Source organism: Metarhizium album (genome assembly GCF_000804445.1).
Source record: "Metarhizium album ARSEF 1941 chromosome Unknown scaffold_1, whole genome shotgun sequence".
NCBI classification, from domain to species: Eukaryota; Fungi; Ascomycota; class Sordariomycetes; order Hypocreales; family Clavicipitaceae; genus Metarhizium; species Metarhizium album.
In genome coordinates, this window is record NW_024467575.1 from 1,244,470 (window position 1) to 1,261,036 (window position 16,567).

The 16,567-nt window shown below is 53.5% G+C and overlaps 5 protein-coding genes across 5 annotated transcripts; 2 read left to right on the top strand and 3 right to left on the bottom strand.

Moving 5' to 3' along the window:
* Positions 1 to 1,520: 1,520 nt before the first annotated feature.
* On the top strand, positions 1,521 to 2,740 carry MAM_00350 (uncharacterized protein; the record flags this gene model as incomplete). Its single annotated transcript, XM_040819149.1, has 3 exons — positions 1,521 to 1,831; positions 1,887 to 2,206; positions 2,280 to 2,740. The coding sequence occupies 3 exons, from the start codon at positions 1,521 to 1,523 to the stop codon at positions 2,738 to 2,740; spliced, it is 1,092 nt and encodes a 363-aa protein (XP_040682414.1).
* Positions 2,741 to 3,724: 984 nt separating this feature from the next.
* On the bottom strand, positions 3,725 to 4,227 carry MAM_00351 (hydrophobin; the record flags this gene model as incomplete). The annotated part of the gene is made up of 3 exons (XM_040819150.1): positions 3,725 to 3,763; positions 3,823 to 3,887; positions 3,960 to 4,227. The coding sequence occupies 3 exons, from the start codon at positions 4,225 to 4,227 to the stop codon at positions 3,725 to 3,727; spliced, it is 372 nt and encodes a 123-aa protein (XP_040682415.1).
* A 5,531-nt stretch (positions 4,228 to 9,758) lies between these two features.
* MAM_00352 (uncharacterized protein) lies at positions 9,759 to 10,259 on the top strand (the record flags this gene model as incomplete). Its single annotated transcript, XM_040819151.1, has 1 exon — positions 9,759 to 10,259. The coding sequence occupies one exon, from the start codon at positions 9,759 to 9,761 to the stop codon at positions 10,257 to 10,259; it is 501 nt and encodes a 166-aa protein (XP_040682416.1).
* Positions 10,260 to 11,825: 1,566 nt separating this feature from the next.
* MAM_00353 (ADP-ribose pyrophosphatase) lies at positions 11,826 to 12,567 on the bottom strand (the record flags this gene model as incomplete). Its single annotated transcript, XM_040819152.1, has 3 exons — positions 11,826 to 12,363; positions 12,428 to 12,462; positions 12,526 to 12,567. The coding sequence occupies 3 exons, from the start codon at positions 12,565 to 12,567 to the stop codon at positions 11,826 to 11,828; spliced, it is 615 nt and encodes a 204-aa protein (XP_040682417.1).
* Positions 12,568 to 15,006: 2,439 nt separating this feature from the next.
* Positions 15,007 to 15,973, bottom strand: MAM_00354 (uncharacterized protein; the record flags this gene model as incomplete). The annotated part of the gene is made up of 2 exons (XM_040819153.1): positions 15,007 to 15,827; positions 15,910 to 15,973. 2 exons carry the CDS (start codon positions 15,971 to 15,973, stop codon positions 15,007 to 15,009), a joined length of 885 nt encoding a protein of 294 aa, XP_040682418.1.
* Between the last annotated feature and the right edge of the window lie 594 nt (positions 15,974 to 16,567).

Below are 16,567 nucleotides of genomic sequence, written 5' to 3' on the forward strand. Positions count from 1 at the left end.
TGGCCCTGGTACGGAGTAAGCATGTGCGGATATCCAGGTTACACCATGGCCTTCACTCTTTACGCCTATTCTTTGTTTAAATCCGTGGAGGCTGTTACACCGCATGTCAGCTATCTTTGGTGTTGAGTGCCAGGCCAATGACTAGTCATCCGAATACATCCGAATAGGCTGTGGTTGCACCAACGGCTGCGGTCATTAGCTCCTTGGGTCACTTTCCGCGTGCTTCCCAAGTGGCCATCCTTCTTGTTGACTGTAGTCTGTGATGCAGCGATTATTTTCCCCGAGCATGAACGGACTACTACGAAAGGAGAGCTAGACTCTAGACTTGCTGCCCGCTTACGCCACGCCTACGACGGGAAAATGCGACTAGCCGTAGCGAGTTGTCGAATCAAACCTTTCAGCCAACACTTGAAAAGCAAGCACTATCAGCTAATGAGCAGCAGATGCATGAATTGTATTCGATATTGGCCCCAGTAGATACTCCTGTCGATATCACGCCTTGGGGGCAAAATGGATCGATCGGTTTCTGGCGCTTCTCGGTTTGGATCTTGTACGGCTCCCGGTTTCGGAATCGTGACACCTTCAAGCTGGCTGAATGGCGAATGCGGTACGGAGTACTCCGCACGGAGTAGGAGCTTGATGTTCCATTTCAATTGCTGGCTGCATGATTGGCCGCCTCCCTTTGACCGAAACTCCGCCTGGGATCGACTACTCCGTACGACGTACGACGTGCCGCCGCAGTGCACAATAGTGACACGGATTTTGGAAACCGTGCAGAGGGGCGATTTTCAGCTTCGGATCAAGTTGGATGTCGAGATGAATATATCGATGGCTTGCATGGGATGCGACCATGTGCCAGTAGGCCAATATGCGGCGCGGTCAATCTGGTGTCGGCTTAAATGTCTTAGAAATGGTCAAGTGTCTGTCGACCAAAAAGTAGCATCCTGCGAGACCGTAGGCGGAAAGGCCAAGGTAGACAGACGCTCCTTCCTCATTGGCAAGTGATGACTGGCGACGTGGTCCTGCCTGAGGCTGCCTCCTGTCAGTCGTCTTCATTCGAGGGCATCAATCAAAAATACCGCCAAGTGGCACCTGAAAGCACAAACTCTATAGTTGTTTGCTAGCCCGCAGTTCTGTCTGCGGTTGTTGACCTTTACTTTTGTTGTGCACGTTTATTAGAGCACTCGTCGGGTCTTTTTGCCTGTCACAAGCAAAGCGACGCGTTGGACGGCTAGCAAATCAAAAGTCAAGCATGTGCAAAGAGCCCCGCCTTTTCGCCATGCGTCCAATCGCCGCCGCCTTCCTTGGGACAGACTTGACGTCAGCACATGGTCGACTCCACGACTCGGTTGAAACTTGAAAACCATCATGGTCCATCAACAAATTGTCGACAATTGCCGCTTGCAATCTACACCCCTCACTCTTCAACCGTAGCAACTTACCGTCTTCTCCTCCTATTGAACCCTTCCGGGGTACATATGCTCGAATTCGTCGTGTCCTTGGTACTCCTGAGCTTCATCATGGCCCACAATGTACCGAATCTTTTGCTTGCTCGCCTGCGTCGTATGCCCATGATATCTCAACCCCACGAAGCGCCAGAGCCTCGACCGTCCGATAAGTCAGATGCAGATGATGGAACCTACCACCCGAACCCCATTGACATCGTCGTCGTGCGCATCATGCTTACCCGCTCTGTGAAACTACCGCCTGACTTGGTCGACATCATCTTCGACCACGCAGAGTACTGGGCTCATTCTACCAACGTCATCGACTATCAAGCAGACCAGCAAGAACCCCTGCGTATATGCGGTTCGTCTCGGGCTGAGAACAGGTTCTTGGTGAGCCCTTTTGTCGCACACATTCTGGCTTCTGTTCGCGACTAACAGATCCCGCCTGGCTCAGCTTCGCTCGTACCCCGTAGGGTTAACAGGCATTGAAGGCCAGGACACCTTGTCTGAAGAGTTGGCCTACGATACCCAAGAAGCAAGACCGCTACCCAGAGGAACGGACTGCGATACCAAGTATTTTGCGAAATTGGCAAGATACCCAACACCTCGACTGATGAAGCCAGTGCGTAAAGTCGTCTTTAAGATCAAGAGCCACGACCAAGGGTGGACCAGTGGCGACAACGCTCACAAGGGAACGTACAAGGCGTCATGGACTTGGTTTGAAGCTGGACTCGAAAAATTTGATGCCGCACACACATGTAAGACGGCATTACTTATCTGTTTATCCCCTTCATGCTCGCTGAAGCGTTGCTAACATCGAATACCCGCTAGGCGACGCAACCGATGTACGACAGGAAACGCCTGAGTCAGGTAGCTCTGCTCTCCCTGTGAGCGGACTCCGAGCGGTCTATCCAAATGTTGAACAGCTGCCAAAGAGTGACGACGATGGAAGCAGGGAGCCCGAGGACGGGAATGGCAGCCAACCCGAGGTCGAATATAAATACGTACACCCTCTTTTGGCCCAACCTGAGTGGGAAATCCAGCGAAACTTGATGGCAACAAGCGATTGGCAAGAACACATGGTCACCTGGTCATACTTGGATGATATCGAAGCGGATTCAGACGCCGGCAAGGCCCTCGAAGATCAAGGGCGTGGCAGGGCTACCGGTGATGGATCATTTGTCCGAAGCCTAGTCTTGGGCGATGTCGTTACCGTTTGGGGAAAGGCAAGGTTCGGAGGGTGGGTGAACACGGTGGATCATGTCAAGATTGAAGTGTACTGGGCTGTTTGAGATGGGGCCTTGGATTTCCACGGACCTGATCCACAGAGTTACGAGTAGCTTTATTGCGCATTGTCACAACACGTCAAGGGCAGGCCCATTCATTGCATTCGGACTAGACTGTCCACGCCTTTGGCACGTAATCAGTCGTGACTAGACAGCTTGCACGCCCAGCTCCGTCTAATATTTGGTCGACTCGTCCGGTCTGGAAATGCTCAAGTCCCGCTTCCTCAGTGGTGTCTTGAGACGAGGATCATTATGGCCAGGATGCTCGTTGGAGAACAGACGGCGGAATCTTGCGCGCCAACATGCAACTGCGCCAGACCCTTCCGGCCCCGAATCCGGCCGGGTCCCGGAGGCCCCGCTGCGCCGTCTCCGAAATCCCGGCGACGAGGCCCCGTTTTACCCACCTCTTCCTTGCCGTTGTGCCGTTCGCATCCAGCCCCAGTCTCAACCCAAACTGGACGGCCAATCAACGAGCGCAAGACCGAAAGCGAAGTACGATCTCCAAGGCCGCTTCGTCAGGGAGAGACCAGAGGAACCACGCAGACTGCGCGATTCTGACACGGCGAAGAGGCGGATACAAAGCATCGCTTCATGGCAGCTTGTGCCTGCGGTTTGATTACCTGGGGAGGGGTCTGAGGTTTCCCGTGAGTATAGTGTGCACAAGGATGAAAGACCGCCACGAGCGTAAAAAGCTCTGGGGCAGACAGGGCACAGACAAGAGCAGGACACGAGCGGGGGGTGCGGGAGCACGGTTGGGACAACTAGATGTATTGATTTGCGAAGACTAGCGGCCGGAATTTTTTCAAGTCAAACCCATTGCAGCGCACCGTCATGGTGGTTTTATGCGAACTACACCGCCAGGCAAGCTTCACCAAGGACAAAAGGAACTCCAACTTCGCAATGAAGGCCCGAGCAGTACGATGGCAACATCTCCCCGTTGGCCATTCAGATTCATTCGTATGGCGCCTTTTCCGGAACTGTGGAGGGCGTTTAGAGGTTGATGTTGTTGCACTGGAGGGGGATGAGACCCTGTGCGAAGTGGTGAGCAAGTTTGTCAGAAGCGGGTGGTGTTGCAGCGGGAGACTTACGGGCTGGGCGCCGGAGCAGCAGGCAACCTGGTTGGTGCAGGCGGTGCTGATGGGAACAGTGATTGCTGTAGGACGGGTTAGTGAAACAAGCATCGGTTTACGCGACACAAGTCGCCAGATGCAGAAAATAATCTTACCAATGACGCTGAGGTCGATGGGGGAGCAGGAGCCGCTCAGGATATCGTTCAAGGCCCCGACGCTGTCGCCCTTGTTGCAGCAGTGAAGCTTCTGGTGATTGCCGCACTGGTTGGCGTAGTCCCCAACAGTCTTGTGAAGTTTGTGGTTGTGGTGGGTGTTGTGGTGGGTGTTGTGGTTGGCTTCACTGCCGCCTTTGCCGTGGCCGTGAGGGACAGCCAGAGCGGTGGCGATGGTGGCAGCAGCAACGAGGACTTTGAACAGGGCCATTGCGAAATGAAATGCGTTTTTGAGTGAGAGTAAGGTGGTATAAACCCGCACAAGGAATATTAAGTAATTAGGCTGGTGGAAGATGAAAGGGCGAGAGAGTGTTAGTGTTGCTGATGTGGGTGAATAAGAGAATCGAGTTTGTAACGCGGCGGGAAGCAAGCACTTTATACGTTTCGTCCAACGACCTCTTGTCCACGGTTACGGCTCGTTGGCCTGCCCTTGGCGTGCATCTCACTCATCTCACTCCCCCTTCCCCCTTCACCCTTCCCCCTTCCTCCCTCAACCCTACTTTGTCTGCATTTTCCACAGACGCATTCTTGTGGGCCTCGCAAAGGGACGACGAGACGACATGGGCCAGCGAGCAGCGTCGCCACAAGTCACGGCCAAGGGGGAAACACACACAGGTATCGGACCGAAATATCGGTGGCGGTTGTCAGACATCCAAGCCTGTAAGGTTCATCATGATTTGGCCGCATTCCTGTCGGCCTGTGAGATATGGCGCCCACGGCAGCATCGCAGCTCCGCGAACAGTCATGCCAGCAGCCGTTGGTCGCTCTTGGGCGAAGCACACGGACCAGGGAGTTGGCGCGACGGCCTCGAGCGCCTCGGTATATTCTCCGTTCCGAGACTCTGTCTCGACGTCAACCCATTGCCGGTATGCTGCTCGTGCTGAACAAGCAACCAAGTCCAGCCCAACATGTCACCCGCTGTCCCGTTGCAGATCTCTGGAGGAATGTAGCCGTCAGACTGGCTCCATCCACAAGGAGCCATGTCGAAATCGGCAGAGGAGTTGTGGTCTGTCTCACTTGGCTCGAGTCTCCCGTGGCTAGCTCACTCGACCCTCGACCCTCTCTCTCTCGCCCAGGCCGCGCCTGGCGGCTTGCGGTGCGGACAGTGCGCATGACGTGACGGCTAACTTGACTGACTCGACACATGAACGATGGCGGCGTGGGCGTGGACGCAGACGAAGACGCAGGCCGTCACGCGTCCCCGTATGTGGCGTTGGATGAATAACCTCCCAACGCGAGACTAGACACGGGATGGACGGGTAGCGGATCCGTGGAGATTTTACCACCAGCCAGTCGCCCTGTCATGCTGCCCTGCCGAACGCATATACCATCTCGTCATCAAGGGACCGGAATCGGAAATGGCTGCTCCTCCACCGCGGCCCCGGCTGCGAAGCGATCATGTCGCCCACAAGACATACACCAGGACCAGTAACGGCCGACTCTTGAGTCAGACTTGTCATCCGTCACGGAAAACTAGGCGTCCGTGGACGCATACAAGCAATAACGTGACGTGTGCCGCCTGCTTGTCGCCCCGGTACACTCCTCCTACGTTCGCATGCCATGTCTGTCCATCCAATTTTCCGACTTGAGAAATGAGACCACGTTTGCCGAAAATACCGAATTCCCATGTTCAGCCAATCTCCGGTGCCCGGTGCTGTGTTTCAACAATACAAGTCTCACATGTGGAACAACTCTCCAGGCAGAATAGAAGGGCGCAAGGCAAGGAAATCCTTTTTGAAGAAAATCAAGACCAGCTGCTCGACACATCAAAGCAGCGACCAACCCTCAGACCAAGGCGTCTGCACTGACTGGCCACGACTGTAGACCATGTGGAAACGTCCTGAGACTCGAAATCTATCTGCATTCCCGTGGATGCTGTTTGCGAGGCCCAGGCGTGCTGGTGCCGATCCCTGGATGGATTCATCTGCTGGCAACAGGGTCCTGTTATCTGAATCTAGTGGGAATATGGCAAAGGCAAAATTCTGGTGCGCCAGCCTTGCCATTCGCAACAGCAGCCACGCAGGCCTTGTACGGCATCGCGGCATTTACCCACGGCTCCGGCCCTCCCTCGTCGACGCATCGGGGATCGTAGGCAGCGGTGCAACCAGTCACGGTCACCTTACACATTGAGCTGGCTCTTCGTCTTCTGCCGGCACAGTGTGCTTCTCGTGCGCCGCATCCACGGCCGCAGAGAAGGTGTGTTTGGCCGCTCGCTCAGGACGGTGGCGAGTCCCGACAAGACGACAGGACGGGCAGAGAGATGACTCGCTCCGCACCTCCGAGGAACGCAGAGTGTCTCCTGTTAGCATGCCGGGGTTTGGCAATGTCTCGTCCAAGTCGACGTCTGGTTTGCAGAGCCGCAAGACGCCGACCCTTCGAGTGTGAGACAGTTGGCTTTGAATTCTCCTAGTTTGCCGATTGGAGAAAGGATCGCTGGCCATTACTTGTCCAATGTCCCTTTTCATCACGAGAATACATTGTTACTCAGTTTTGGCTCAAACCAAAGGGTCGCATGCTGGCCGTTTGTGTCAACCCCGTCCAAGGATCAGCATCATCGGCGCGACCCATCACGGAACAAAGGCTTCCATGTGCTGGTGTTCCTGTTAATTGTTGTTGCGCTCTCTAGCTTTCCATCCAGAGGAAATATTATTTTCTGCCAGTATTACAGAAACTCAGCAGCAAAAACATAGACCTGATCGCTTCGTTGATAGCACGTATGCCGCGCGCGAGTTCGCCTCGGACCATGACCAAAAACAAAGAAAAGAACGAATCATATCTAGCCTGCCGTCGGTACAATTGCAGTTTACTACCCTGTACCTTTACTTTACAGCCCGCTTGGCCCCCTGATATTCGCCCTAGTCTCCAGAACTCATCAAACCCTCTCCCCCCGTAGTCTCAGTCAGACGTACTCAAACAACATTGTTCCCTCGTTTCGGTCCAACCATTCGTGCCCCCAGGACGATACGCCGTGCGGTCTCCGCATGCCGTTCAAGAGGAGGGAGCCAGTTGATCTCGTAGCTGTGGGCAGATGATCATGCCTGTACCACATGAGCCAAAGTCTCATGGCCTGGGCCCAATCGATCACACGAACCATGTTTGATCGCCACTGCCCTGAAGAATTGGAGACGGTCAAAAACTCAAAGTCATACGCAGCCCATTTTTCTTTCTCCCTTTCCCATACCAAAAGTCATCGACATTGCCCTGAAAATCAGAATCCCCGGGTCAATGAAAGGGGCTGTCTATTTGTGCGGACCACGATGCTCTGGGAAATCCATTCCCCAGTCACACTCCTCCCAGCCGCCCTTGCATTCGCAAATGTCACGCAGTATTTTGTTTTCCTACCCAGGAATGCGGTGTCGGCCGTTTTCACAATCCAAAAACCCGACTGGTGTTCCCGTCGAAAACGGCGCTTATATAAGATGTGCTCCCTCCTTGTACTTCTCTTCCCTAGAACCCCCTTATGCTGATGGTGAATATTTGTCGACACAATGCGCCGATTCGTCTACCACGAAAGCCACGAAGAAACTGTGGGTGTCTTTGTCCGCCTTGCAGAGAAGCACAGGCTGCGCAGTCATCCTGCGCCCACACTATCTCCCAAGGACCTCCCCACGAAACATTGACCCCATGTAAATCAGGTGTTGCCAGCGACTCTACCACCCAGCAAGCGCCGTAGGTACTCTTATAACTAGGCGGACGTATGCTTTCCGCCGAGCTGTCCGTGCGATAGTAACTCGCCACACAAGCCACTGGGCTCAACCGCCTTGTCATATAAACAACGCGCGGCCATAGCGTCCTACGGCGGAAGGTCGTCGACGGTGCGGCATATCATTGCGCCGAGTCTGCTCTCCCCGTCGACGCAGTTTTGCCTATCTATCACCTGCTTTGAGTGATCCCTCCGCGGCGGCGTAGACCAAGATCTTAAATGCCATCATATGCCACCGACGAGGCATGCTCGACGGGAATTCCCTCCCTGACCCAGCCTGTTGTCTCAAGTGTCGTCATGCATTACCAATTTGATTACTACGCGTTGTGAAAACGTAGAATCCGTCCACTATTCGACCCAGGTAGGCAGGACTCTATTGAGCTCTGTTTACAATGGTGTGTGTTGGAAGATGTCGTCGTTGCCGGCAACTCTCGAGGTTGACCGCTACCAGAGGCTTTACGTCTGGCTATTATTGATTCGGGATGGCGTGGGAAGTCTTGGCGGGCTTTCCGGCTTTCCGTCTAAGCCTGTCTATATCTCCGCACACCCGACGAAACTAGGCTCCGGCGATATCAGAACGGAGTGTGCATCGATACCCGTCGATAGGGTGCGGGCGGAATATAGCTGCCTCCTAGTGGGCGTGACAAGGGCTCGTCTAAGTAACTGGAGCACTTTGGCTCGATTCGCACATAAAAAAAACATTGATATTAAAGGTCCTTGCTTTTCTAAAATGTCCCTGGGTCAGAGGCTTCTATCCACGAGGCAGCCTTCTGCCCTAGGTCTTTGACCAAGCCCATGTGTCACCAGCATTCGTGCGAGACCTGGTCCTAGTTTCCATGCTGGACCGCCTCCAGCTGTCACCTCGGGGCGGAGGAAGAACCAATATATGGGTAGAGAATACCATGTCTATACTAGCTTCACCGGATACAGGCTTGGGCCAACAACTAAATTCAACTGCAATGACACGATTTGGTATCGAAGAAGATTCTGCGGCTTCTCCGAGATCCTCGTGCCCACGGACTTCTCTTTGTGCAGCAACCTTCCTTTCCCCTGGGTCTTGTGATGATAGCCCTCGTATGTGGCACCTGGCGCTGGCCAATCTTGCCAAGAAACCAAGTCCACTACCCTACCTTGAACTTTAGCTTCGAGCAATACGCCCCATGGCCAATGAGGATGCGTTTGCGCGTGTTGAAGTCAGTTAGCTAGCTTCAGCTTACCCAACACAGGCTGTGCCCCTTCTTCTCTCCCAACGCCCGTCTATTTGAGCAACTTGTTCTGATCGTTGTTTCTGACGCGCAGCAGTGGTCGACTTTCTATCTTGGGTTCAATTTGCATTTAATGGACCATTTTCGCCAGGTGCAGTGGCGGCTAGAAGCGCCTCGCAGGACGTCATCATGTTGAAAGTGCAGGGTACGTTGAATGTTCTCGTCATTGTACCCAACTCAACCCGCAGTTGTACAGGCTGGGGACTGGCCAGCAATGAGCCTCGTTACAAGCTTTTTGTCAGCCCATTGGCTGTGCAGGACGAGGAGACGTGTTTACGCCGGCGTCAATACATGTCAGACCGATGGGTTCATTGGTGTACTGAGTCTCTTGACCAGCCCGAACTGCGCCTGAGCTCTTGGCCCCCTTCTGCTGCTCGTCATGACTCATGTGGCCAACACTGATAGACTTTCGTGCTTCCATTTCAGAAGTCTTTGTCTGTGTGGCAATGTTCGTTCAAACTCCATGGGTCCAGAATGCGGGCGCGTTTTGTCGCACGGCACGGCTTAACATACACAGTACGGAGTACGGAGTAGGGTATTTGGCCACGTAAGCGCACGGAATTAAGATAATGCGCACACGAAGCGTGGAGCCGAGCGGCCCTTTTTATAGGGCGCACATAATTCTCTCTTTTGTACGGAGTAGCTCAATCAAGGCTTTTTAGTATCATCTACGTGCCTGGAAGGTGTCGTTTGACTCCTGAAACTTCCTTCCACCAGCGCATCAAGCTTTCTTTGTGCGTGTTATACGCTTTTTATCTCTATTTTGAGCCCACCATGAGTCTCTTCAATGATAAGCCAGAAGACACAGGTCCTATTGTGGCCCCAAGGAAGCTGCTTCTTTGGCCATCAGATTGGCAGGATTGGTACTGGGAACTGCGCGAGCATTGTAGGGCAAGGAAGCTTTGGGATGATATAAACCCTAATCTACCGGAGCAGGAGACTGATAGTTTCCCTGAGCCCCAGCGCCCTACGGCTGACGAAGCCAGAGCTCTCTTTAACAAGTATAGGCATGATATTAAGAATTGGACGATCACTGAGGCCTCCAAGATATTGGATATGGACTACGATCATGACCGTGCCGACTGGATACGCAAAGAGGATCACGTAATCGCTATACGTGGCTGGTTCTCTGTTTCGATCGAACGAAACCTATATATGGCAACCTGTATTGAGCTGGAAAGAAAGAACCCTAATTACACTATCAGGCAGCTAGTCAAGGCGCTAAAGGCGCAGCTCGCTCCAGCTCAATCGAGCGTACAAGAGAAGGCTTTTTAGTATCATCTACGTGATATCTAGCTTGGATGCCCACCGCCATCGTGTGACACGTTTGCAGGGTGGTCCATGGGGTTGATGCACGCGCGGCTGCGATTGTCTCGGCAACCGCGCCGTCTCACCTAAGAAAATCCAGCCAGATAACATCTGCCAGCTCCAACTCTCAGACCTCAGCGACCAAGAAAGTGCCAAAATGAACCGACGTCAACCAAGTCGCATCCACGCCAAGACTTTGGCAGCTCCTAGGATGGACCCCAAGGTCAACTGTGTCCCTCTCGTCCATTCGAGCCGACTATACATCGACACTGGTGAACACGAGAGAATTGGCATCAAATGCCGATATATTGACTTCAATTCCGGGCCCGGGCAATCTGGCAAAGGCACCGTGCTCACCATCGATCTGATTCTCTGAACAAGGTCTGTGGTTCGGACGTACTGGCCTTTCCGCCCACGACGACCACGCCGAAGATTAACAAAGACGCACCCGACGCCAGGCTCCGCGGGAAGCCCCCAATTCATTCGCACTGGTGTATCGATGCCTCACTAGCAGTGCGACAGCAGAGCTGCCGGGCGTCCTGCAGACCGAAACAGCGTGAAGGATATCATACTCCCGCCGCTCGGGAACCCACCAATAACCTTATTGTGTCCTTACTCCAGGGCTAATCAAAATACCTGTCGCAGACTCTCACGCGGGAAGATACGCTGCCGACTTCCTAGGCGTAGCTGAGATTAACCCGTCTAGACAATCTTTTGTCGGTGGTATACCAATGTTCCAAGGAGATTTTGTCTCTAAAGAAGGCAAATCGCCCCCAGATCCAGAAAAGCCACATGCTGCAGTTTTCTTGTCCGACGCGCTCGCTAGAGCGGTCCGCGCATCGGCTTCATGAAAGTAGCCGCATCCGTCAGCAACGAGCTGGCCGCCAACGTGTTGCTTCGCGGCCCCAGCGTCGCCTTGCTGGTGACGCTTAGACCGGACGACGTCGCGCCAGGCTCGGATGAGCGCTACATCGTGCTCACGGTGCAGCCGCGCGTGCCGACGGGTGCCGCGGCAAGGGAAATCAAGGAGGAGCCGGGCGTGGAAACCCCCGCCGACGAGCTCGTGTGCTTGAGCGACCTGGCGGCGGACGCTGCCGGTCAGACGGCGCACGACGGCGACGAGCATCCCCCCCCCCGGCCGTGTTTCCCAGCGCGGGGGGCTGCGACGAGCACATCACCATGTATAGCTACGAGAGGAAGGTCGCTAGATCGGAGCTGGACAGGTGGAACCGGCGCTTGACGGGGCTGCGGTCCGAGGGGGAGAGTATCACGTTGAAGCTTGTCCCCATGCAGCATCTTTGGAAGGAGGGGGCCCGAGATGCAAAGTGTCTCGGTGCGCTCGCTCTATGGGAGGCACCGAGGAGAGAAAAGAGGCTGTAGTGTAGTGGCGCGCGCGCAAAAAGAAAACCACAACACGGCGGCAAATGCCAATATTAGCAAGAAAGGGACTACTTGGCGTCTGTGTCTATAATAAACCCGCTGTCGCCGTCGCAAGTGTCTCAAGTCTATCGGGAAGTGGTCTAATCGCCGTGCTCAGAGCGCATACTTCCTGGCCAGCAACACGCCCTCGGCCAAGGTCCCGACGCGCGCATCGATGGCACACCCTTGCGCTTCCAGCTTCTTACACTCGTCCCACAGGTCGGCCAGCTTGACGGTGAAGACGTCGATGAACTCGCCGTCCTCCAGCTGCGGCTTGGGGTTCTGGTTCTCCGCCAGACTCGTGTCCACGCTCATGTGAACCATGCGCAGGTTGGTATTGCAGAAGCCTGGGTCATTGTACATGATGGCCGAGGTTTCCGTGGGCACGCCGACATAGCCTGTTTCCTCGCGGAGTTCGCGCACGGCAGCCTGTTCGGCCGACTCTCCAGCATCGACGAGGCCGGCCGGCACCTCGATGGTTACCATGCCGATAGGAGGGCGGTACTGCTTTTGGAGAATGATTTCTTTGCCGGTGGGTTTGTCGAGGATGGCCACGATGCCGACACCGTCGATTTCCGTGTCGGCAGGGCGAGTGCTTCGCTCGGCAGACTCCCAGGTTCGCCGGGTGCCGTTGGCATCCTGGTAGTTGATTCTGGATGGGTTAGCCCGGTTGCACGGTGACCGACCCGGGCGGGCGGGAGGTTTGGACGGCGTACCTGACCAACTTGATCCATCGGGCCTCATTGTCGGGCTGCGTGCGCACTGGTAAGTCGGCATTCAGAAACTGGACGTCGTTTCAGGGAAATTGCCGCACTAGGGGGCCCGTGGAAAGGATTTTGGCGTTTTCCACGGACATGACTGTTGTTGGGGCCGACTTTGGGCCAGGTCGTTGTGTTTGGAAGAAGAAGATTAAGCGACGCTGGCATGTTTGGATGATGAAGGGCTGGACTGAGCGGTGATGGCCCTTTGACGCCGGACGGATAATAGATGGACCCCGCCATCTGTCATCCCCATGATTCATCATGGTCCATGCATCATGCATGACCGACGACCAAATGGCGATGGCAAACGTGCAAGACGTCGCGACTGGATGAGTCGGCCAAATGCCTTGAATGACCTCCAAATTCGTATGCCCGCCGGCTCAGTCTGCGATGCGCGTTTCGTCTTGATCCAGCATCTCAAGTGCTCGATGCCTTGACTGTCACTGGTCATGGCCCAACCAAAATCGACAGAGACCAAACGTGCAAATGCCCCGAAGTGAGAAGAAAATGTAGTGAGGAGAAGAATCGAACTGCTAAACGCCGGTCGCCAATTGGAATACTACACATATTTACTCGGATAACACATAGAGGTCTTTTTTTGCGTTGCAAATTTGCAGCACATCCCAATAACCACTGGAAAGAAAAAGAGAAAATAAGAAAGAGAGAGCGAGAAGCGGATTCAATCCATGGCATTAGTTTACAAGAGAGAGTAAGGCGAGAAAATGGAAAACGAGACCGTTGAAAAAAAAAAAAAAATCGGCAGGAATCGAATCCGTGAGGTTCCAAAGATTGTTGTACTGGAGTGTTTTTGGCCATTCCACGGTAATCTCTGGTAAAAGGCAAGAAATTAGTGCGTTTGGAAGGTCCAACTCCAGGGAACTGGACCTTAAATTAAACTATAACCCTTATCCATTGGCCCCACACCTGTAACCAATCACAACACCCCTGTCCACAGCCGTTTTCAGCAGCGAATTTCTACTTCTACTTCTACTCTTCTTTTTGCTAAACAAGACAGCAATCAAACTCCGTGACAACTTTACTTTGCAAACCTTGGACACCCCGCATGCGTGTCTCAGGCCCGGATCCTCCACAGACGGCAGTGAACGACGAACCGCAAGTTTCCCTCCGTTGGCTGGTCCCGTGTCCAGGAATCAATCGGATATGAAACCCATTGCAACCCGCCGCCGATGAAAGGCGTCGTCAGCTTATGCACTGAGGCGACACCGAGGAACCCTCGACACGGGACTTGTGGACTTCATTTTAGTGTTTTCTGTGGTTTGGAATCCGGTTCGCGAAGGGTCGTGTCAATTTGGCCGATCCCAGCCGGTCTCCGACTTGCTGATTTTCAGCTCCTTGTCCCTTTGAACCAACTGACGGCCCATCGTGTCAAATCAAATTCCGTTGCCGGGCCTGTGCTTCATTCTTTCCTTGAACTGATGTATGGCTGTGGAACAAAGTGGCGCGGCGGTCGGTGCTACCATGGAGGCGTTTTCCAAGCGTGCTCGTTCGGGGAGCCTCCTCCCTTGTTATATTGCCATACACTTTCTTTGTTGATGACTGACATTATGGAGTCGCATTTTCTTGTGTTCTGCATTCGCAAATCATCAAGGTGCCTACCACGCTGCGCCATCGTTCAAAAGTCGTGGCCCTGTCGGGCATCAGCAAAACCCCGATGCCGGCTAACGTCTAGGATACGGTTGCCGAGCATGCGGTACCAGTTCGTCCCAGTCAGCCTCATTCAGTAACTCATAGCAAAACGAATACCCAATACTGGATTTTAATAGGGGAGCGATACCATGACGCTGCCGCTTAGCTGGTGTCCTCAATATGAGAAGTCGGAACTGACAATCGGCCTGTTTGCTTCGCGGCCAAAATGGCGTATGGACTCACTTTCCTCCTGAGCCGCGTCGCCTTACGCTGTCGCAAGATGGATGTAGACAGATTCATGAGAGAGCTGCATAGGGTATTACTTTGCTAGTTCCACGCTTGGGGATGCATTATTGCTCCGCAGCATTAGAAACATGCCATGTGTAAGAGGTTATACCCAAGCATCCTGGCAAGTAGCCATCACAGACTATTCGTGGTTTAGGTGGCAGAGTGGGCAGAATAGGTCCACCAGACATGAGAATGAACTACTTCATAGCTTCTCCGAGAGAGAATCCGTGACCTGGCATGCTCCGGGCTATACTTTGGTCGCGATTTTTCTTGGAGAGCCGTGGTTCACGTCTCGTGTATTGCTTCGTATCGACACCCTAGTATTCTCCTTGTACGTATACATCTCGTCTATGCACCAGGAGGGAGGGATAATCGATGAGGAACACCGCTGCCACGTAGCTTCCTGCAGTGAATCTGCGCGTGGGCGGGCGGAATCACAGACATTGTATTTCCCAAAGCGGAGCCATGCATAACTAACTGTCATAAACGCCGTAGCTGAGTTGTTGGAGCAAAGGTGTTTGGACATGACGCAAAACAATTTCCAGTTGCGGAGGTGCAAAGATATGAGCAGTGAATGACATCGGTTCTGCCTTGTGTCATTAATTGTACGCCAATTTGGGATCATGGAAACGTGCCAGCTCGTGGCTATCCATGTTGTGTCCAGGATGATACGCTGACAACGGCTGTAGTGTGGGTGCTATCTCCCCAAAACAGGCTTCATCCTGATAGTGCCGCATTTCCATTTTGTCGAGATCCCAGCCGCCGTCAACAGCCTGCATTTGGAATTTGTAACTCTCGCTACGACCTGCATCGCGATGTCGCCTCATAATACCACCGGATTTGGTCGTCAAGGTATCGACATTACAATCGGGGAGTAGACCGTTGTGAACATTATGGAAGATCCTAGCGCCTGGTGTCTCTGGTATATGGTACGTAATAGTCGAGGGGGGCTTCCACATGGCTGTCGAACTACCGACATCTATTCCATCTAGGGAGATGGGTAGTGAGTGATAAGCCTTGGCCGTTGTTGAATCGCAGGGTTGAAGGCGGGTTGTGACGTCGGAGACGCTGCAGTGTGGAACAAAATAGTGACACGTGTCGTGAGAAGAACAATCCACCGAGCTGCTGTAGTCGTCAAGCCCAAGCCCCTCCAGGACAGAGCCTGGAGATGAACCCAATGTGGATAGTTTTGCAGTTGAGGAGGTAGTGAGGATGCTCCTGAGCCTCGCGACCTGCTCCTCGAGAAGTAGGTTTCGACGGAGAAGCTCGTGATAGACCCTACTTGAGCCTAAATGACCACGTTTCTCCTCAATTTGTTGCTCCAGCTGGATAATTCTTTCCTTAACTCTCCTACGGTTGGCTCTCTGAGCTTCACGGTCGTGGGCTCTCTTGTTCTCAAGCTGCGACGGAGATAGCGTTTCTAATTCGGTCCAAAATAAGTAGCACAAGTCAGTCGTGTTCAACTTGGACATTGAGCTTGATGTTCCATCGAGGATACTTACTCCTTGATCTGGTCATATTAATATTCACTTGCTCAGGAGTGTTTTGCCTCAAAGCAGGAGACATATTTGGGAGGTATTGATGCTTCAAACTTGAAAGCGAAGCCCGCTTGGTGAGACGATTGTACTTATCGTAGAAAGCGATATAGGAGCATTTGTATCCACGGCCAAGCCCTTTTTTCTGTGCAAACAGTGCAGATGTCTCTGCGCTCATTTAACTATTCACCGTTCATGCTCATAGCTCTGGGGGATAAGTTACCGTCCTTCGGGCGCTTCCGCCACTCAGCTTTGGATGGTCACCGTCATTTCTGACCAAAACACCGCCTGCATGGCGTGCAGATGGAGGCAGCCACGGCATCACAACAGGTTTCTCTGCCCGTGCCCTCCCCCAGCTTCCTAACAAGGAAATGAGTGGACTTTGATTGTACGCATTCACTTCTTTTCCCGCAGGTGAACGGTCAACCTGAATCTATGCCGTCGCCGCCGATCAAAAGGCTCGTAAAAAAGGAACGAGGAGAAGATACAAGGTGGCGTGCCTCTAACGACCACACACTGACAAAGTGGCTGCCCTCAGCCCCCCGAGCACCGTCATGAAATGCAAAGCGCCTGGGACAAACCTGGTGCCAGTAATACTAATAAGGCTGCAAAGGGCCCGGTTTAC